The sequence below is a fragment of the Eschrichtius robustus genome, chromosome 14 (genome assembly GCF_028021215.1).
Source record: "Eschrichtius robustus isolate mEscRob2 chromosome 14, mEscRob2.pri, whole genome shotgun sequence".
In the NCBI taxonomy this organism is placed as follows: Eukaryota; Metazoa; Chordata; class Mammalia; order Artiodactyla; family Eschrichtiidae; genus Eschrichtius; species Eschrichtius robustus.
The window spans coordinates 81,980,637-81,999,245 of record NC_090837.1 but is presented as its reverse complement, the minus strand read 5'-3'; the positions used below and the strand labels follow the sequence as shown (position 1 = coordinate 81,999,245).

The window sequence follows — 18,609 nt, the reverse complement described above, 5'->3', positions numbered from 1 at the left end:
GATCAAAACTGACAAATGACATGCCTCATCCGCAAAAAAATGTTTGGCCCCAAACAAAAATGTTATACCTTCCATGTAAATGAAAATAAGCATCTGAAGAGTTAAGTCTAGCTTTACTGTAATGAACAACAGTCTGGAAATAGCCAAAATAATCAAGACTGAAAACAAACAAAAAAAATCAATATTACTAAGTCCAAGAAAGCAGTTATTAGAGGTACTTAACTCACAAGAAAAGATGGTTCTCTGCTTTTTAAGTATGGATTTAAATAAATCTAATTCTTCTTCTTTCAAGAAACTGCTAGTCCAACTCGTGTGGAGAAAACTGGCCTACAGTGGAAACGGCCCAATACAGTAAAACCTCATTAATTTTGATTCCCCTAATTAATTCTGAGTTGATGGTTACCTTCACAGGCTCTGTGAAAACAAATTAATGGTATAAACAAAGCAAATGTCTAGCCTATTTAAATGTAAAAGAGAAAAAGACCATTCTCAAGCACCACTTTGGTATTAATTTTAATTCAAACAATGAACAGAGTAATGATAAATAATTCTCAGCTACCTGTTAAATGAAAGCACTTAAAAGATTTGCTGAAACACAATTAACTTGGTTTCTCCTTATCTGTGCTCAAAACTATTGAAGAAGCACTTCTTAAAGAATATTAGATAACACCAATCTCTCTGATTTAGACGCAGCTTCCTCACAAATGAGTTGAATTAGCATAATTCTTTTATTATTAAATTATTAAATTTAGACATCTTGGTTACTGAACACTTACTTCACCTACAATGACTGATTCTATAATTTGATTAATTCCATTCTACTTCGCTTTCTTCCATTTCAACCTGAAAAAGTCACCTAAACATGACTTAACATCGAGGATATTTTTATAAGACATTTAAATTGTGTAATTAGAATAATAATACAAGAACTAAAAAATGTGAACCTCATATCTTTAACTAAATTATCTGAAAAGTATTTACGTTCCAAACTTGTTCAATCACACACTTATTCATTTAAAAAACTGTAATGTATTCTCACTATATGTATATTTATACATTGTATATGTACTTTGTGCCAATATATCATGTACATTGTAAAACGTGCACAGAATATATACTTTAAAAGGATGACTCAGTTTAAATAAACAAATTTAAGAAAAAATGAAATATTTTCTTAAATGTCTTGCTAATGTTAATAACTTTATATTAGCATTAGCCGATACCTCAAAGCACTGTATCTTTAGAAAGTTTTCATTGTTAACAATAGTAGATGTAAACACATATTTTATATAATCATGAATTTTGTGGCTGCCTTCTTGCCAGATTGATCAAATGATCATTGTTTGAACCTCGTTATGTGGTTAATGAAAAGATATTTCATTTTCATCGCGAAGACTTCCATCACTATTTTCTCTGCCCATTTTGTGATGGTTAGGTTAAGACCTATACAGTACAATCTGCAACTCTCCTAAGCAAACATATTTTCATTGGAAGCACACCTGGTGAGGGCACTGAGGTCACCCTCCTGGAGGTGGCAGGCCCACTCTTGGCCCAGGTGATATGTGCCCATCTGATGTATGAAGCAAGTGAGGCACCAATGTCCTTCCATCTAGTAAATGTTCATAAGCTCAATTTGTTAAGGTTTAAAAAAAAAGAAGAGCTTTAATATTTTATTCCCATGCCCCAATTAACTGTCTCACAGATTCCACTTTAACACCCACTGCTATCAACTGACTTAAAGAGTGTAACATACATATACCATTAAAAAAAGTTTTTTGTTGTTATGGAACAGAACTTGTACAGCATGGATTGAGCATCTGATCAACTTGGTCAGTACTTTACAGGTGAAAATTATTCAAAATCATGTTCCAAACACTGTATTAGTTCTTCCCTAGAAGGAAAATGCACCAATGCTATCAAAAGGTAATTAAAAGCAGGAGCTAACAAAAAGCAACAGAATGTTTAACCATATGTAATATTTACTTTGATTTGGTGAAAAAATTAATTGGGGCAGGGAAAGTGAGGAAGATACCAGATCAAAACAAATATATTCCAAGACCAATTATTATTTTTCAAGTAATTCTTATCCTCAACCAAGGAAGCACTCACTGAATTTGCCGGTAAATAATCCTCACGGTACATTAGTGCTGAGCAGGGGAATGCCACAAGCTATCACAAGATCTGACAGAGTCAGAACGTACCACCTAGGTCATCCAGCCTGACCTTACACATTTTACAAGACTTCATTTTAAACCATTCCCAGAAACCTCTTATGTAACCTGTTCCTAAGCATCTGCCATGAATTACAGAAACTAGAGACAGCTAGTTTATCCCACACACTAGCTCTCTGGGGAGATGATTCTGCTTTCCAACAGTTCCCAGTGTACATTATGTATATATATATTTTCTACTTTTGCCAATTTGTTTTCTAAACTAAATTATTCTTTTCTTTGTATCATTCCAGGAGCAATCTCCTGCTCAAGACAATGTTTCTCTTTGAATATTCTCTAAATCTATGAACACTAACTATTGTCTCTCCTTTTAAATATGCCCATCATTAGACAAGCTATAAATGACCAGCTTCTTTCACTCATAAATCAATCCTACTATTCTCTTAATCATTATTTCTTGACTTCCCAGCACTCCTTCTCTGGAACATAAATATGCAGTTAAGAGGCATCATTTATCACTTTTAAATATTCTACCTGAAGGGGAAAAAAGAGCCTACAAATGTTAATGCTGTGTCCACACTTTCACAAAACTAGATAATAAAAAATTTTTCAGAAATCCATAGCTCATCCTTCTTTTAAAAAGAAGGGGGTGGGGTGGGGTAGACAGCTGTTTCTTTAATAAAATAAGACCATGTGGTCCAACCAAAACACTTACTAACCATCTATTAGGATAGTTATGTTCTACATAAAAATAAGACTTTTAGGGACCAGTTTTAATATCTTCGTCCATTCACTACATACAAAAGATAACAGTGAAGAAATAGCGGGCTAGTCAGGACTCCATCTTTCTTCAACTGCTTCCTTATTAATAAAGCAGCAAATAAATATGAAGAACTTAGTGTAAGATTAAGAAGACACTGCCTATCAAAGAAAATTTTATTTAATAAATGATGTTGAGATAATCCATTACTTTAGGGAAGAACAGATGATCTTTATCCTTTCCTCACCCCACATGCATAAATAAATTTCAGATAGATTAAAGTATTTGATGTTTGTTTTAATCCAGCCATTGCTTTTTAATCAAATTTCACCAAATTTCTGGGGGGGCGGGGGGGGTGGCGGGTAAGATCCCAGGATTCAAAAATACGAAAGAAGCTAAATAAGAAAAAGATAAATTAGATTACATAGGAATGTAAATTATCTGTAGGTTAAAAAATCAAAGTAAATAATAAACCAGAAGAAAATTTCAACAACAATAATAGAAAGCACATAAGCTTCAATTAAGTTAAGCACTCATACAAGCACTAATATCCCCAACAGAAACAAATGAGCAAAGGACAATCTATGTCTCAAATGAAAAAAAACAAAAAAACTCACTAAAATCCTCATAGAAAAACTTCATTACCTCTAGTAATCAAAGAGACGCAAATTCGAACAATAAAATACTCTTTCCACCTACCAATTTAGCCAAAGACTGTAGAAATTATATAATACGAAACAACCAACATTTATTGGGTTCTTACTCTGTGCTAGGTATTATTCTAAATACTTGGCAGTAATTCATCATAGTCTCACAACAACCCTTTGAAGTAGATACTATTATTATTTCCATCTTACAGATGTGGAAACTGAGGCATGGAAGTAAATAAAAACATCTTGTGTTGGCAAGGGACAATGAAATAGGCACTGAGGGTAGAAAATAATTAGGTAATCGATCTCAATAGACTTAAAAATGTTAATAACCTATTACCCCAAAATTCTGAGGTTCTAATCCAAAAAATATTCATGGAATCTCTCCAAGGAAATAATCATAAATGAAAACAAGTTTTACAAAGATATTCAATATTATTTACAATAGTTCAAATTGGGAACAATCTACACATCCAAAGGAGGAGAATTGCTAAGTAAATATTGTACGCTCACATAATGTAATGTTACATAATTACTAAAAATTACTTTCACGAATAAGAATAACTTGAGGAAGTATTTGTTAAAATATTAAATGAAGATGCAATGTGCATAGATAACTATACAATATAATCACAAGTGCATAGTAAGTGAATTTTACAAGGCTAGAGGAAAAAATATCAAAATGTTAACTGTGGTTCTCTTTTATGTAGAAGGATAACAGGTGACCTTTTACCTTCTTAGCTACGTCTGTTTTCAAAAAATTTTAACTGTGTATATGTTAAATTTATAAAATTGAAGTTAAATCTTACATCATATTCTTAAAAGCAAGTAATGTGTGACAAGTAAAAGAAGGTGAAAGGGGGCTAAAACTAAGAAAATCCAAACCTAAATAATCAAGGATGAAAAACTAAAACATAAATTACCAAAGAATTGAGCCATGCACAGTTCTCTAAAGAAAAATTTGAAATTCAGGAATTGAAAAGAATGGCTGTGTTTTATTCTACAAATTGAAAGATAGTAAACAAATTAGGCATTTAAAATTAAGTATGCATCAAAATCATATTTACTTATGTAAATCAGTAATAAAAAATATATAGGCAAAGTTGGAGAAATGCAACTATTTTTAAATACACAATTACACCTAGTAGGAGGTGGTATGCTTGGTGGTCAAGTTCAGGCCCTCAGGTTGGACTACTTAGGATCAAATTCCAGCTCTGCCACTTGCTGTGTGACTTGAGCAAGTTATTTAACCTCTCTGAGCCTCATCTCTCTGTACAATGAGGTGAACAGCAATAACTAGGCCTCACAGAATCACTGGGTGAATTAAATGAAATATATGTAAAGAAATCAGCACAGTGACTAATACATCATGCATACAAAAGATGACGGTAGTTAGTATTCTCTTCACCATTATTAGTATTATGTCATTATATACCATAAATTCTATTTTTTATAATGGAGTTGTATCGTTTTCTGAGGGAGTTGCCAACGTTTAGGTATTCACCAGGAAATACGGAGACATTCATAATTTTTCTATTAGGTTAGTTTCCCCTTTTCAATGTTTTCTTCTCATATTAATAGCTCTGCTTTAATTTAATCTGAATAGTTCCACCTACATGATCATTACCAACACTCACGTATTACCTTAAAATCACATTAATGAAGTTTTTAGCACTTTTAACAATTTGAGTCAATAAAAGCTCTCAATCCGACAACTCAATGACCACCTTCCACTGTTCCCTGAATATTTCCTCACACATCTTTTTCCACTGAATTTACTTGATAATTTTTGACTCCATGCCTTTAAAACATTAAAGTGCTTTCTTTAATTTCAATTACATATTTATGGGTTTTAGAGACTGAGACAGTCAAATCTGCAGACTCTGAAGACAGTCTTAAGGTTTTTTTAAGGAACTCAAAAGTGCTACCCTTCTACCCTCTCCCCACAGCAGTCAGCTGTCCCCGGTTATCATCCCCCCCACACCCAAACCTCGGCTGCACACATTCAGGGACTAACATCTTCCATCACAAAGGGCCTCACTTCTCAGCACGCACTGAATTACGACTCCCAGTGGCTGCTGGTCCCGCACTTCTACTCCTAGCTCCTACTCTGAACTTGAATGGCCCCATCCATCTGAACTAGTAACTCTCAATCTGCCTGCTTGGCTTCAACCTATTTATTCCGCTCATACCAGTATCCTTCCAAGAAATAAACACTGAATTTACAATACCTCCGACATAACTATGGAATATCTTTTTTTCCTTTCTCATGGAAACAAAGGGGTTGATACTGTCCCCATTTTTCTAACCGGAGATTTTCTAACTGAAAGAGTCTGTGTATCTCTTTCCTAGAGATAAATTACTAGAATATATATGCTAAAAATACCTCTTTGTTTACAAAGGATGCTGGCTTGCTTTTTAAGTCTATATCAAAGAACACAAGAGAAACCTAACCCCCACTATTATACACCCGGCTCCTGAAGGCACCTGGAAAATGGTCGGCACTCAGATACATGTTGCATCTAATTGAACAGTCACCTTAAAAAGTCATTCATTTTTTCCTAACAATTTCTGCCATCTTAAAATAAATTTTAACTCATTTTAAAATTGCTTTATGATTAAGTTACTGAAGAAAAATTGTCTTTGCTCTGTGCCATACTAATTCTCTTCAACCACTGAGCCATTTTAATCAACCACTTCATTTACAATGCTTAGCACCAAATCATTTCTGACTATTACTAAAAATAAATTTCATACCCAATGTAATCTTCTTTGCTACCAAGAATATGACTAAATATCTAAAGAAACCTCTCCAAACAGAGGAATATCTAAGTTTCTGCGGAGGGGGAAGGGATAGATTAGGGGTTTGGGATTAACATATACACACTATTATATATAAAATAAACAACAAGGACCTACTCTTATAGCACAGGGAGCTCTACTCAATACCTTGTAATAACCTATAACGGAAAAGAATCTGAAAAGAATATATACATACATATATATGTATGTATGTGTGTTGTGTATATATATATATACGTATATATATTTCAAAAAACTGGGGACTTCCCTGGTGGTGCAGTGGTTAAGAATTCGCCTGCCAAAGCAGGAGACACAGCCTCGAGCCCTAGTCCGGGAAGATCCCCCATGCCGCGGAGCAACTTAGCCCGTGCGCCGCAGCTACTGAGCCTGCGCTCTAGAGCCCGTGAGCCACAACTACGGAAGCCCGCGCACCTAGAGCCCGTGCTCCGCAACAAGAGAAACCACCACAATGAGAAGCCCGCGCACCGCAACGAAGAGTAGCCCCTGCTCACCGCAACTAGAGAAAGCCCGCACGCAGCAACGAAGACCCAATGCAGCCAAACAAATAAATAAATTTATTTAAAAAAAAAAACAACTGAGTCACTTTGCTATACACCTGAAACTAATACAACATTGTAAATCAACTATACTTCAATAAACCAACCTCATAAGGCAAAAAAAAAAGTAATAAATAAATGAATTTCTAAAATGTTTGACACAATATTAGCACAGCCAGAATAGGGATGCAATCTGTCTCATTACTGTTGAAGGGATCCTCACTGACAGTCTCTTGGTATATTATTGATTCTCTTAGCTTCCTACACGAGAGACAGGGTGTACTATGATATTTGAATATCTAGACACTATCCATAATAGGAAAAATTAATTTTTTATCTTGAATAAAATATGACAGTAGTAAAACTTTGGAAAACATGCAGCAATCAGAATGGATAACCAACACAGCCTTGGTATATTAAAGCATTCATGCTTTCAAAATGAGAATGAGTGCTATACGCTTATACATACTCTTCATACAGCTACTTATAAGTCTAGAAAATTACCTACACTTGAAAGATTATAAACAGGATGATGAAGAATTATGAAGGTAAATAGGTGGTACAAACCTATTCCTAAGCTTCTGAAGGACAATTTGGTAATATGTATTCAAAAGACTTTAAAAATTAATATGGCCTTTTATAAAACAATTTCACATTTAAGAATTTATCCTAAGAATCATTCCAGATGTGCAAAATTAGTTAGTTATCTTAATTCTCAACCCCCACTGTTGATAAGAGAAAAAAAAATTAGAAAGTAGAATTCTGAAATTTCTAATAAAATTAAATAAATGACAGACTGTCATTAAAAATGTTGGAATACACTTAGTGACACAGAAAGATGATCAGACCATCTTTAGAAAATATCTGTATTTTCCATAACAATGTGTTATGGAATTTTTTTAAATAAAAATTAATTTCAAAAACATGATGCTGAATATATAAAACATATGAAAGTAGTCTCAAAATCTACGAGAATTAAGTGTAATGGGAAAAAAATATTACAGAACATTATGTACATTGTGATATATTTTAGAAAAAGGTTAGTTCTGCTTTCTGCTTTTGCTTCCTTTACTTCACCAAAGTTTACTCTGGCTTCAGAGACTATGCCATAATTCTAGACATTGCTTTTAAAATGTAACATCCAATTAAACTGCTAACACAAGTCCAAATTCAAAAAGGTAAGATAAGAGCTAATTCAGGCAGAAGCTTTAGGTACTTTTTCAGAAAGAAAGGACAATATATTAAAAAGAAAACCTAATTTGTTAATTGTTCTTACCGGCAGCGAACATTACACACTAGCAAACATATAGTCACATATACCATACATATTATCATATATGCCGCTAAGAGGTAGGGATTTAACATTGTCAAGTGAAGGAACAAACAGGTTAGGTGCCTGATATTCCCATTTTCACAAACCCATGCTGCCCCCTTCTGGAAAATTTTGGAGACATGTGACAATACAAGTTTAATAAGATATAATGAAAAGTAATCATTTTTAACTAATCTATTAGAGAACTTAGCCTATATGTTCACACTGAGAAACATATATATTTTATATGCTTCAAAATTTATTTTGAAACATTTTTGAAAAATTCTGTTCTGAATAAAGTTCTAGCAGTAGCAAAAAGCTGTGATAATCTAATCATCCATGCCAATGGGAGAGGGAAGTAATATTAGATATATATTTACTAAAAGTAAATAAAACACAACACTTTAAAAAGTCACATTTTTTGTTCCCTTCAATACTCATTCCCGTCACTCTCAAAAGCAAACAGAATCTGAATTTGCTATTTATCTTTCCAATTCAATTTTAATAATTTTACTACCAGCAGCCTTAAAAATATCTGCCCTCCCTTTCAGCTGCTCTCTTCCTCAGACTCCGCAGGCATTGGGCACACTCTTTTGGCCTCCCCTAGCCTAGAGTTCAGATTTTGGAAATTCACTCAAGCCTACCTCTGACAGCTATTCAAATCTGGAAATCACTCTGTCTCTAACCTCTCAGTGTTGCTTTAATGTCTCAGTTATTAGAATAAGATTAAGCTAAAATGCTATAGTTCTGAAGTATTAAAACATAGTATAGGGATTTCCCTGGCGACACAGTGGTTAAGACTCCACACTCCCAATGCAGGGGGCCTGGGTTCAATCCCTGGTCAGGGAACTAGATCCCACACGCATGCTGCAACTAAGAGTTTGCATGCCAACTAAGGAGCCCGTGAGCCGCAACTAAGGAGGCCGAGAGCTGCAACTAAGGAGCCCGCCTGCCGCAACTAAGGCCCAGCGCAACCAAACAAATAAATAAATATTTTTTAAAATAGTATAAGATATAGAGAACAAACTAGTGGTTACCAGTGGGCAGGGGGAGGGAGGGGCAATATAGTGGGAAGAGACGGGCAATATAGGAGTGAGGGAGTGGAAGGTACAAACTATCGGGTGTAAGATAGGCTTAAGCATATATTATACAACAAGGGGAATATAGCCAATATTTTGTAGTGACTGTAAATGGAAAGTAACCTTTAAAAACTGTATAAAAATTTAAAAATTTTTAAAAAACAGTATACAAAGTCTCTGTAGGATTATAAAATACTGCACTCAGGATGAAGGGAACAACATAGCTGGAGAACAAGAGGGAAAAAGAGACTTGCTTTTTATTGATAACCTTTAATACTTTTTGCATTTTATATACCTATTTATAAAATATTTTAAGACACTACAGTAAATAATATTCCAAGTGCAGATGAAAACTGAAAACAGTAAGGCACTTAAAATTTTAACAAGCCTGTTTTTAAAAAGAATTTTCTAAAAACTCTTCTATATGAGTATTTGAAGTGGCAGTCTTATTTAATAATAATATGAAGGTTCCATTTTAAATTTGAATCCTATTAAAACTGCCTAAGAACCATCACATCTGAATAGCAATATATAAGATCAAAACCACTCATTTAAAAGCAATAAGCACAACTTGGAATGACAAACAAAAATGGCACAGAACTTTCTTTTATATTTATATTTATAGTATATATTTTGTATTATGTTATATAATATTCAAATACTATTTTAGTAGATAGTTTCACTTCTGTTTCCTTTCATATATATTTCATATATATATATACAGTACACATACCTTTCATACCTATATACATTATATGTATATATTTCTTTCATATGTATGGATAGTACATTTTGTTTTCTTAAGAAATCGAACCACAAAAAAAAAAAAGCCACCTCAAACTTAATTTTTTCCTTTACATTCCATAATCTTAAGGAGAAAGAAATAGAAACAGCACATAACCTAATAATAGAGATCTCAACACTTCAAGTTCTACCACCCCTCATGAAGTCAATATACAGTTAGTCAAATCTCACAGGATTTTTTGAGAGTTTACCAAAGTTCTTTGTTTCTCTGAGTACCTATGATATGCCCCTGCCCTTATCCACCAAAGCATTTTGTTAGGATCTCTCCTTTACCATTTACAGTCAGCCTTGTAACAGACTTACTTAAATACTTGCCTGACTCTCCTCCTAAAATATAAGTTTATATTTCTTGGAACACTGAAATGCATCACTTGGCAGATAGTAATACTGCCCAAAAAAACTTGTAGAATTTTTGTCAATAACCTTTGGCACTATACAATCCTGAATTACTTCAATATTTCCTATCTCAAAGGATATCTTCAGGAAACTTTTAAATTTTCTTACTGTATTTTAATTCTTTAAAATAATCTGTATCATATGAAAGTCAAATCTCAGTTAACCAGACTATTCAGGGAATCAAACTCAATTTCAAAGCACTTTGCCTAAATGGAGTTTTACTATATGGGAAAAAATAAATAAATAAAATTCCTCTAAAAAATGAAAGCAAAAACCTTCAATGTACAATAAACATAAAATCTATTCAATGTAGGTACTCTACATAACACTATAGGAAATGTTTATCATCTATGAACATGCCAAAATTTTTAAATAATTAAAACTCCCATTAATAAAGGAATAGAGAAATAGTGTATTAAAAATAAAGTATATAGAACCACTGAGTCTGGCACTAAAGTAATACTAATCTATAGCAAGAATTTGGAAAGATTTCAGGTAAAAAGATGCTAAAAGAGCACAAAAATGAAGGAGTGGGGAAAGAAAGGATGACAAAGAAACACCTGGACAGTAGACAAGTAAGATGTGCATGTGTGTGGAGTTGTGGAAGGGCGTATAGTCTGTCCTCAAAGCTCATCTCCAGCCGCAGCACCTTTTCCACCCAGCAGGAAGGATTTCATTTTTTGTTCACTGTCTACCAAAGCCAGGAGACAATGATTTTGCTCAGTACTTTTTCTTAACAACTTCCTATATTTTGGTAAACATGAAATGACCACAAATTAAGAAAGAAAAAATCATCATAATTGTACATTCTTAATTACAATTAAAGTTATTTTTAAAATGCAACCAACATTTCTCTGTTTTAGAACATCTTTTCCTGGGGCAAAAAAAAAATTGCAAGAAATCATAACTCAACTTCTTTCCCAATCTACCTAAGATAAAAACCAAAACCCTATTCTAATCAAAAAAGCAGATGACAAACTTTTCAGTATTTATCTTTAATCATTACAGTTAGTAAATATTTATAATCTTCCAACTACCAGATCACTTTAAAATAAAAATTTTCTTTGCTAAAAGAAAATGACATTGGATCAATTTATGAGGACAATTCAAGTACTAAAATCCGCATATGATGTTGTTAACTCTAATCTCAGCAAAATAGTCATCTGCTAAACATTTAGCAAATATCAAATTCTTAGCTTTTTATTAATCAGTTAGGCTATTTGATTTTCAAACATATTAGCTGCTGGACCTAAAACTACCAGCTAAATGAACAGCCTAATAACTCGGCAGGCATTATTTACTTGTCAAATTATCACAAAGCTAAAAGCAAATTTGTCTTAATCAGTACTTTTGAAAGTTAATTAAAAACAAGAAAATTCTACTGTTAAGCCTATAATAAGTAAATTATTTTCCAAGTACCAGACTTCCTTGTCTGTGTCTCTCTTCTTCGTATTTCCCAGGCAACTAGCACCTCTGGCGGGCACCTAGTCTAGTAAGGAGACCATTCTCTATTTAGTTGCATATATGTCTATTAGGTAGCTTTTACTCACTACAGATTATTTCTAAATGCAGTTGATCAAAAAAATTTTATTATATTAAATACCCACTTGAAATTTTTTAAAAAGAAACCAGAGAATGCTCTCATATAAATATGTAAGCTAAAAAATATATTAATGTAGTTCAAAAAGAAAACATGACCTTATGGAAACCACTCAGAAAAACTTTCCTTTTAATACCTGTAATTAAAAAATACACACACACACACATACACACTCTAGTATTTTCAGTGTTTTATTCTTATGAAAACAAAAACCAGCCAAATCAGAAATGGTTGCACTAAACTGAAATAAAATACTCTAAATTATCAATTTCAGCATCAAAAAATTAGATATTTCCCCAAATTTGCAGTCAGAGATCAAAAAACTCATGTTTTAGTATGGGGCGTTAAGTACTGTTAAATAAAGTTTAGGGCAGGGGTTTTAACAGTGCTATAACTTAGTATAATGACAATGATATCTATTTCACTAAAATAGACATACAATTGGTTATTTAAATAAATACACAATAATTTTTCTCAGTGATGAAGATTAAAAGAAATGAACAACCAACTGGGAAGAAAGAAAAAGGCAAAAAATTTTTAAAAAGAAGGAAGAGGATAATTAAGTATCTGAATTTTCAAATCTGGCAGGGGAAAGAAAGAGAGAGAGAGACACTGGTACTAGAACCTCCTACAACATCACCAGTATCAAGTCAAATGAAATCTAGCACTGGCAGAACATGGCAGATAACATACATTACCAGGAAGATTAAGTAAGTAGGAAGGCCAAGGAAGATTTTCTGAGCTTTGAAATGAGACTCCTTGTGAACACTGGATCAGATAGAGAAGTCAAATGCTTTTCATTTCAGTAAGACCATAACTGGTGATGCTGAAGGGATTATGATAAGCATGAAACATGTGTGCAAGAAGACGGTGTGTCTGTGTGTTTGTGTACGTGTGTGCACACACACGTGTGAGTGTGTGGGCATAGTGATGATGCCAACAGAAGTGGCTAATCACACGAACAAGTTCATGATTAACAAACAGTAAAAGAAATTATGGGTCTGTTATTCATCCATCCTAAGTTCTCCTAAAATCTCCTATTTCTAAAATTATTAGGCTGTTTATATTTGACATCATGGCCTAACCTACACGCACATCACTAAGAAAGCAATCTTCTTTCACAAAGGTATGTACAAAATTTTCCAAAATCATTTTCAGTGCCTGTTATACTTTCTCTTGTCACAATAATTGTTTATTTAAACGAACTCTAGGGAATTTCCTGGCAGTCCAGTGGTTAGGACTCAGTGCTTTCACTGCCGGGGCCCAGGTTTGACCCTTGGTCAGGGAACTAAGATCCCACAAGCTGCACGGCGCAGCCACAAATAAAAATCAAAATAAACTCTATTTATAAGTAATGAGAAGTATTTTGCTTCAAACTACCAAAGTATACGTTTACTATCTTTCTGCTCAGATGAAGCTGAAAATAATGAGATTAGAGAATGACTTTGGGGATACTTAAACTACTTTAGAACAAAAAATTGAAACTTCAGTAAACATATTCTAAATTACTACTACATTTCGGGGACAAGCCATGCTATTTAGGAGCTAATAACAGGAAAAAAAAACTATATGCATCTTCTACTTCTAGGTGCCCAATGGTAATAATTGTAACTTTGCCTAAACATCACATTACCACTGTTTAGTTTTTAAATTAAAAGGATTTTTTAATTCTCCTGTCACATTTTAAGTTACTCTGGATTTCATTTATATTAAGCCTAATAGCAACACAACTTGACTCTACCACAGTGAAATAATCTTTCATGATCAACTTACACTGCAGTTTTCAGGCGGAACCAGAAGCTGAGTAATCTCGCCACCATGGACACAGAAGATGTGTTTCATTTCTCCAGAAAAAATGTCCCAAATTATGACCGAAAAATCCACGCCTCCAGATATCAGATATCTTTGATCATAACGAGCTGAGACCTGATGCGGATACAACAAACATGTGACTTTGTTCCGATGACCACGGAGTGTCCTGTGAGGTGGCCAACCTGTGAACGAAGTTTTGGATTTAGCTATACATTTTATCATTGAAAAGGCTTCTAGTTTTCTAGAACTGCTCTGTAGTTCTAGAAATAAGGTAGCTACATACCACATGAGACTACTGAACTCTTGCAGTGTGGCTAGAGTGGATTCATATGTGCTATGAATGTAAAATATACATGAGATTTCAAAGACTTAGCACCCAAAAACTGTAAAATATCTCATTAGTAATTTTTATATTGATTACAAGCTGAAATGAAAATAGTTTTGCTGTACTAGGTTAAAGAAAATATATTATTAAAATTAATTTCTCCTGCTTCATTTTTACTTTTCTTAATGTACCTATTAGAAAGTCACCTATATTGTTACATATGTAGTTCTACTGGACAGCATTGTTCTAAAAGATTACCAGTATTACTGATAATATGATAATTACTAGTACACTATATAGGTACCCAATAATAAATGGAATTATTAACACATATCAAAGAGATAAAATTAGATACCTCTTTATTTACAGTCATTACATGGTGTTTATTCCAATAATAGACACTAAGTACAGTTGATCCTTGAACCACAGAGGTTTGAACTGCACAGGTCCACTTATATGAAGATTTTTTTCAATAAATATTTACTATAGTACTACACAGGGGCAGCTGATTGAATCCAAGGATACAGAGGGCCAACTGTAAAGTAATATGCAGATTTTCAACTGTGCAGAGGGTCAGCGCCCCTAACCCCCTGAGTTGTTCAAGGGTCAACTGGAGTGTATTTTATTAACTGCACATTAAATTCTACCAACTACATTGTACACTAACAACTACACGGATTCATTGTATTTGTTAAAAACAAAGAGTGTAGACATTGTCAAGTTCATGGTTACAGAGTTCTCAAAACACTTTAGACACTAGTAGATCCTCAGGATACCTCTGCGGAGCATGTGCTCCCCTTGCAGCAGCTGCACTATGGCTGTCTGCGTGGCAGGTACAATAACGATGCTTCCATCTTCACGGCCACAAACGAGTCGTCCGTGGGCTGGTATGTACACACTTGCGGTCACCTTAAGAGGTTCATTACTATTGGGAATGACACTCAGCTGATCTATAATTCCGGCAGGACAAGGATTCAGTTTATCAAATGCCTCTTGCAAACTAACAGAAGTTCTCATTTCCAGCTCTGTGGAGGTTTTGTTTGGTATAAAAGAAAAACATTTAAGCATTTTAGAAAAAACATTAAACATATAAAAATAAATGTGCTTACAGATGATTCAGTAATATACCAAAGAATAACTGTCATCAACTATAATTCTAAGAAGAAAATGACATATGTACATTATGAATTTGCTATACAGTAGCTGGTATTTAGGTTGTTAAGTTTAAAAAATTGAGAAATTACTGCAAGTGATTTACTAGTACCTCCTGTACCTTCCTGTTTATCAGGTGTGTCTGATATGTTCCAAATATTCAATCTTCCAGAAGAATCACCCTGAATCAATAGTTTGTGGAAGTATTCCTTACATCCATAGAAGAACCGAGTAACAGGAGGACAAATTAGCAACTGTAAAAAAAAAAAATGTGTTCAAATACCCTTAGCTATCTTTTTAAACAAAATATTTCACACATTAACATTTTTTCAGATTAGGATGTTAAGTACTCTGCCTCGGTACCAGAGTTAAAAAAAAAAAAAGTGCATTTATAGAATGAGTATTCAATAATATTTTAATTAATTTTGTAGCATTGAAACACATATCAACTAATACCCAAATCCAGTACATAGAACACAAATGAAAACAAAATATAGTCTTTCTCTAGAATTAATATTTGTATTCTTTTTCTCCACTTTATAAAAACCACAATGCAATTATTTGTCTGCTATTAAGCAAATAATACAAGGATATACCCCTCTTTACCAAAAAGAAAATTCTCCACTTAAAAGGTCAAAAGGGGAGAACAGGCTAATCTGAGCTTTCTGCCCATCCCTGATTAGTCTCCAAGAGTAGATGCAAAACTAAACTACCAAGCTTGTACAACTAGAGGACTCTTTTTTTTTTTATGAGAATATTTTTCAACTAATGGCATGACACTTGATCACATTTACATAATCCCCTTGAACCTAGCCTGATATGTTTGCTATAAACTACTAGGAACAAAAACCATTCATTAGGGTGTTGTGTACACTTTCATTTTTAAAACAAATTATTTTTCTGCTTAAGATCCTGTGCCTTCAGTGAGACCACTTATTTGAAAATACTAAATAGTGGTGGACTCCTAAACTTAAAGTTTAGATTATTAATATACTAAAACTGGAGTATTAAAGCATAGAAGCTCATCCTAAAAAGCAGTAAAAACTAGACTTCAGTGTTTAAACATATAGTTAACAAATAATCCGTATTCGGTATCAGTTGTTTCCTAAAATGCATTATCCTATAGAAATTATATGCATTAAGCATAGTTAATTACTTGATTTAACTTAAAGCCTGAAAATTACTAAAAGTTTTAATTGATAAACAACATGCTTAACTAGGAAAAGTTGCTACAACAGCTGTAATAACCAGTATTTCATATTTCAATGTGTATCTAACACCACACAGTACATATATTTTAATTTAAAATGTATTGGGGAGCTGATACATAAAGAAACATGGTATGTATTTGTTTTGTTTCATGGTGTTTTTTTTTTTGGCCGTGCTAGCAGCTTGCAGGATCTTAGGTCCCTGACCAGGGATTGAACCCAGGCCCCAGCAGTGAAAGTGCTGAGCCCAAACCACTGGACCACCAGGGAAATCCCATCATGTATGTTTTTTATATAAGTCATTACCCCTTAATTTAAATAGAAGTGACTATCTAGTTTGGAGAGCAGTAAGCAGGAGTTTAAGTTAAGAAACTAAAGGACAGGTCATAGAGGATCTTAATTGTACATGGATGTATAAATTCTATATATTCAAATTATTCATGTAAAAATTAATTCCCTTCCCCTCACAATCCCTCCACATAAAGATGGAACAAAATGTTCAGAATGAAAAAGCTGTGGAAACCTAGAACTTAAGTAAAGGAAACTTTATTTCCAAAACCAAAGCTTCTTTCTTAATGCTCAAAGAATAGAGAGTTGAAAACCCAGTACTAAGTGCATTTCAACTTTAAATTGATATTAAGTAGGTTTTTAGAAGTCATAATAAATTGGGTTTTTATAGGGAAAAAATGTCTTTTTTCTTTATTTCTAATGCCTAATAATTTAAATCACTACATGATTTTGGGGGGATACTGCAATACCTTGTTCAAATAATAATCAGTCAGCATTATTACATAATTATCTTTGTCCTTCTAAAATTACATCTCTCACTATGTTTATAACTGCATGAATATAAAATCAATTTCTACCATCAATATGAATTTTATCAGAAAGTCATTGCCACTTTGTAATCAGTATAAGACCATTTTTATTCCTGGAGAAAAGTGAATGCTACATTATAGGCATATTATAAGCAAATCTGAAAATTGTGCTTATAATAACTGATGAGGTCAAAATGTTTTAACAGCATCTAACACACAGCTTTGAATTGTATTGAATCTTTCAAATGCTTAGCTACCAAAGACACCAATAAATATGGTTGTAAAAATTTTTCAACATAACTACCAATTATAAATGATACCTGAAGAATTTTACCTCTTTATCTGTTCGATCCAAGAGGCTATGTTGTACCGGAGGAACTAAATTTTCAACTGCTTTCCCCACATCACTGCGGAATGAATCACTAGCTGGAAGGCAACTGAAAATGAGAAAAATACAAAATTCAGTAAAAATACTGACATTAAATATTTTATCATACCATATGATGACGTTTTTTGACAATGGACAAAATATGGATGTTTTAATTATAGTTAATTTAATATAGGCATGAAATTTAATAATTAATGTTACTAACATACCCTACTTCAAATAAAAACTCCACCTAATTTCTGTGCTTAGAAGTTAAACCTCAATTACAAATCTAACTTAAGTTCTCAAGTTTTTTACCTAAATTAAATATTTATACTTTCTACATTTTCATACTTTCAGGTTATACCCCAAATTTGGAATCTTTTGCTTTCAATTAAAGTCCTAACTTATTATTTATTGAATACCTGGCAGGTAGTTTGTAAATATAACTTTGCCCATTTTCAGTCCAAATGATGACTTTATCTGCCGAGACAAAGTCACCTCCAGTCCATGTCTGTCCATTTTCACTTGGACCCGAGCACAACAGGGAGTAGTCTCCAGCATCAAATACCTACGAGGAATAAGAGATTCGCAATCGTTTTAAAAACCATAAAACAAAATAAGACAATTTAACCATATAAAAACTTCTTTTTGGCAGTAACTGACTGAGAAAGTCATGCTGGTGGGTTGCAGTACCATCTACATGTTGTTTTCGTATGCGTTTCCCTGATGATTAATGAAACTGAACACCTTTCTACACATTTACTGGCCACCTGGCTTTCCTCTCTTGTGAAAT

The 18,609-nt window shown here is 33.3% G+C and overlaps 1 protein-coding gene across 3 annotated transcripts in view; it reads right to left on the bottom strand.

Moving 5' to 3' along the window:
* The window catches only part of WDR7 (WD repeat domain 7), a 364,708-nt gene that overhangs the window by 304,438 nt on the left and 41,661 nt on the right, over window positions 1-18,609 (bottom strand). For 2 of the 3 annotated variants that reach the window (XM_068562633.1, XM_068562634.1), the window contains 5 exons: window positions 18,239-18,384; window positions 17,781-17,883; window positions 15,533-15,674; window positions 15,045-15,293; window positions 13,905-14,125 (listed from right to left, as the gene is read on the bottom strand). In XM_068562633.1, the coding sequence (XP_068418734.1) occupies window positions 13,905-14,125; window positions 15,045-15,293; window positions 15,533-15,674; window positions 17,781-17,883; window positions 18,239-18,384 (861 nt within the window). The remainder of the gene's footprint in view (window positions 1-13,904; window positions 14,126-15,044; window positions 15,294-15,532; window positions 15,675-17,780; window positions 17,884-18,238; window positions 18,385-18,609) is intronic. The other variant, XM_068562635.1, reaches the window with a different exon arrangement.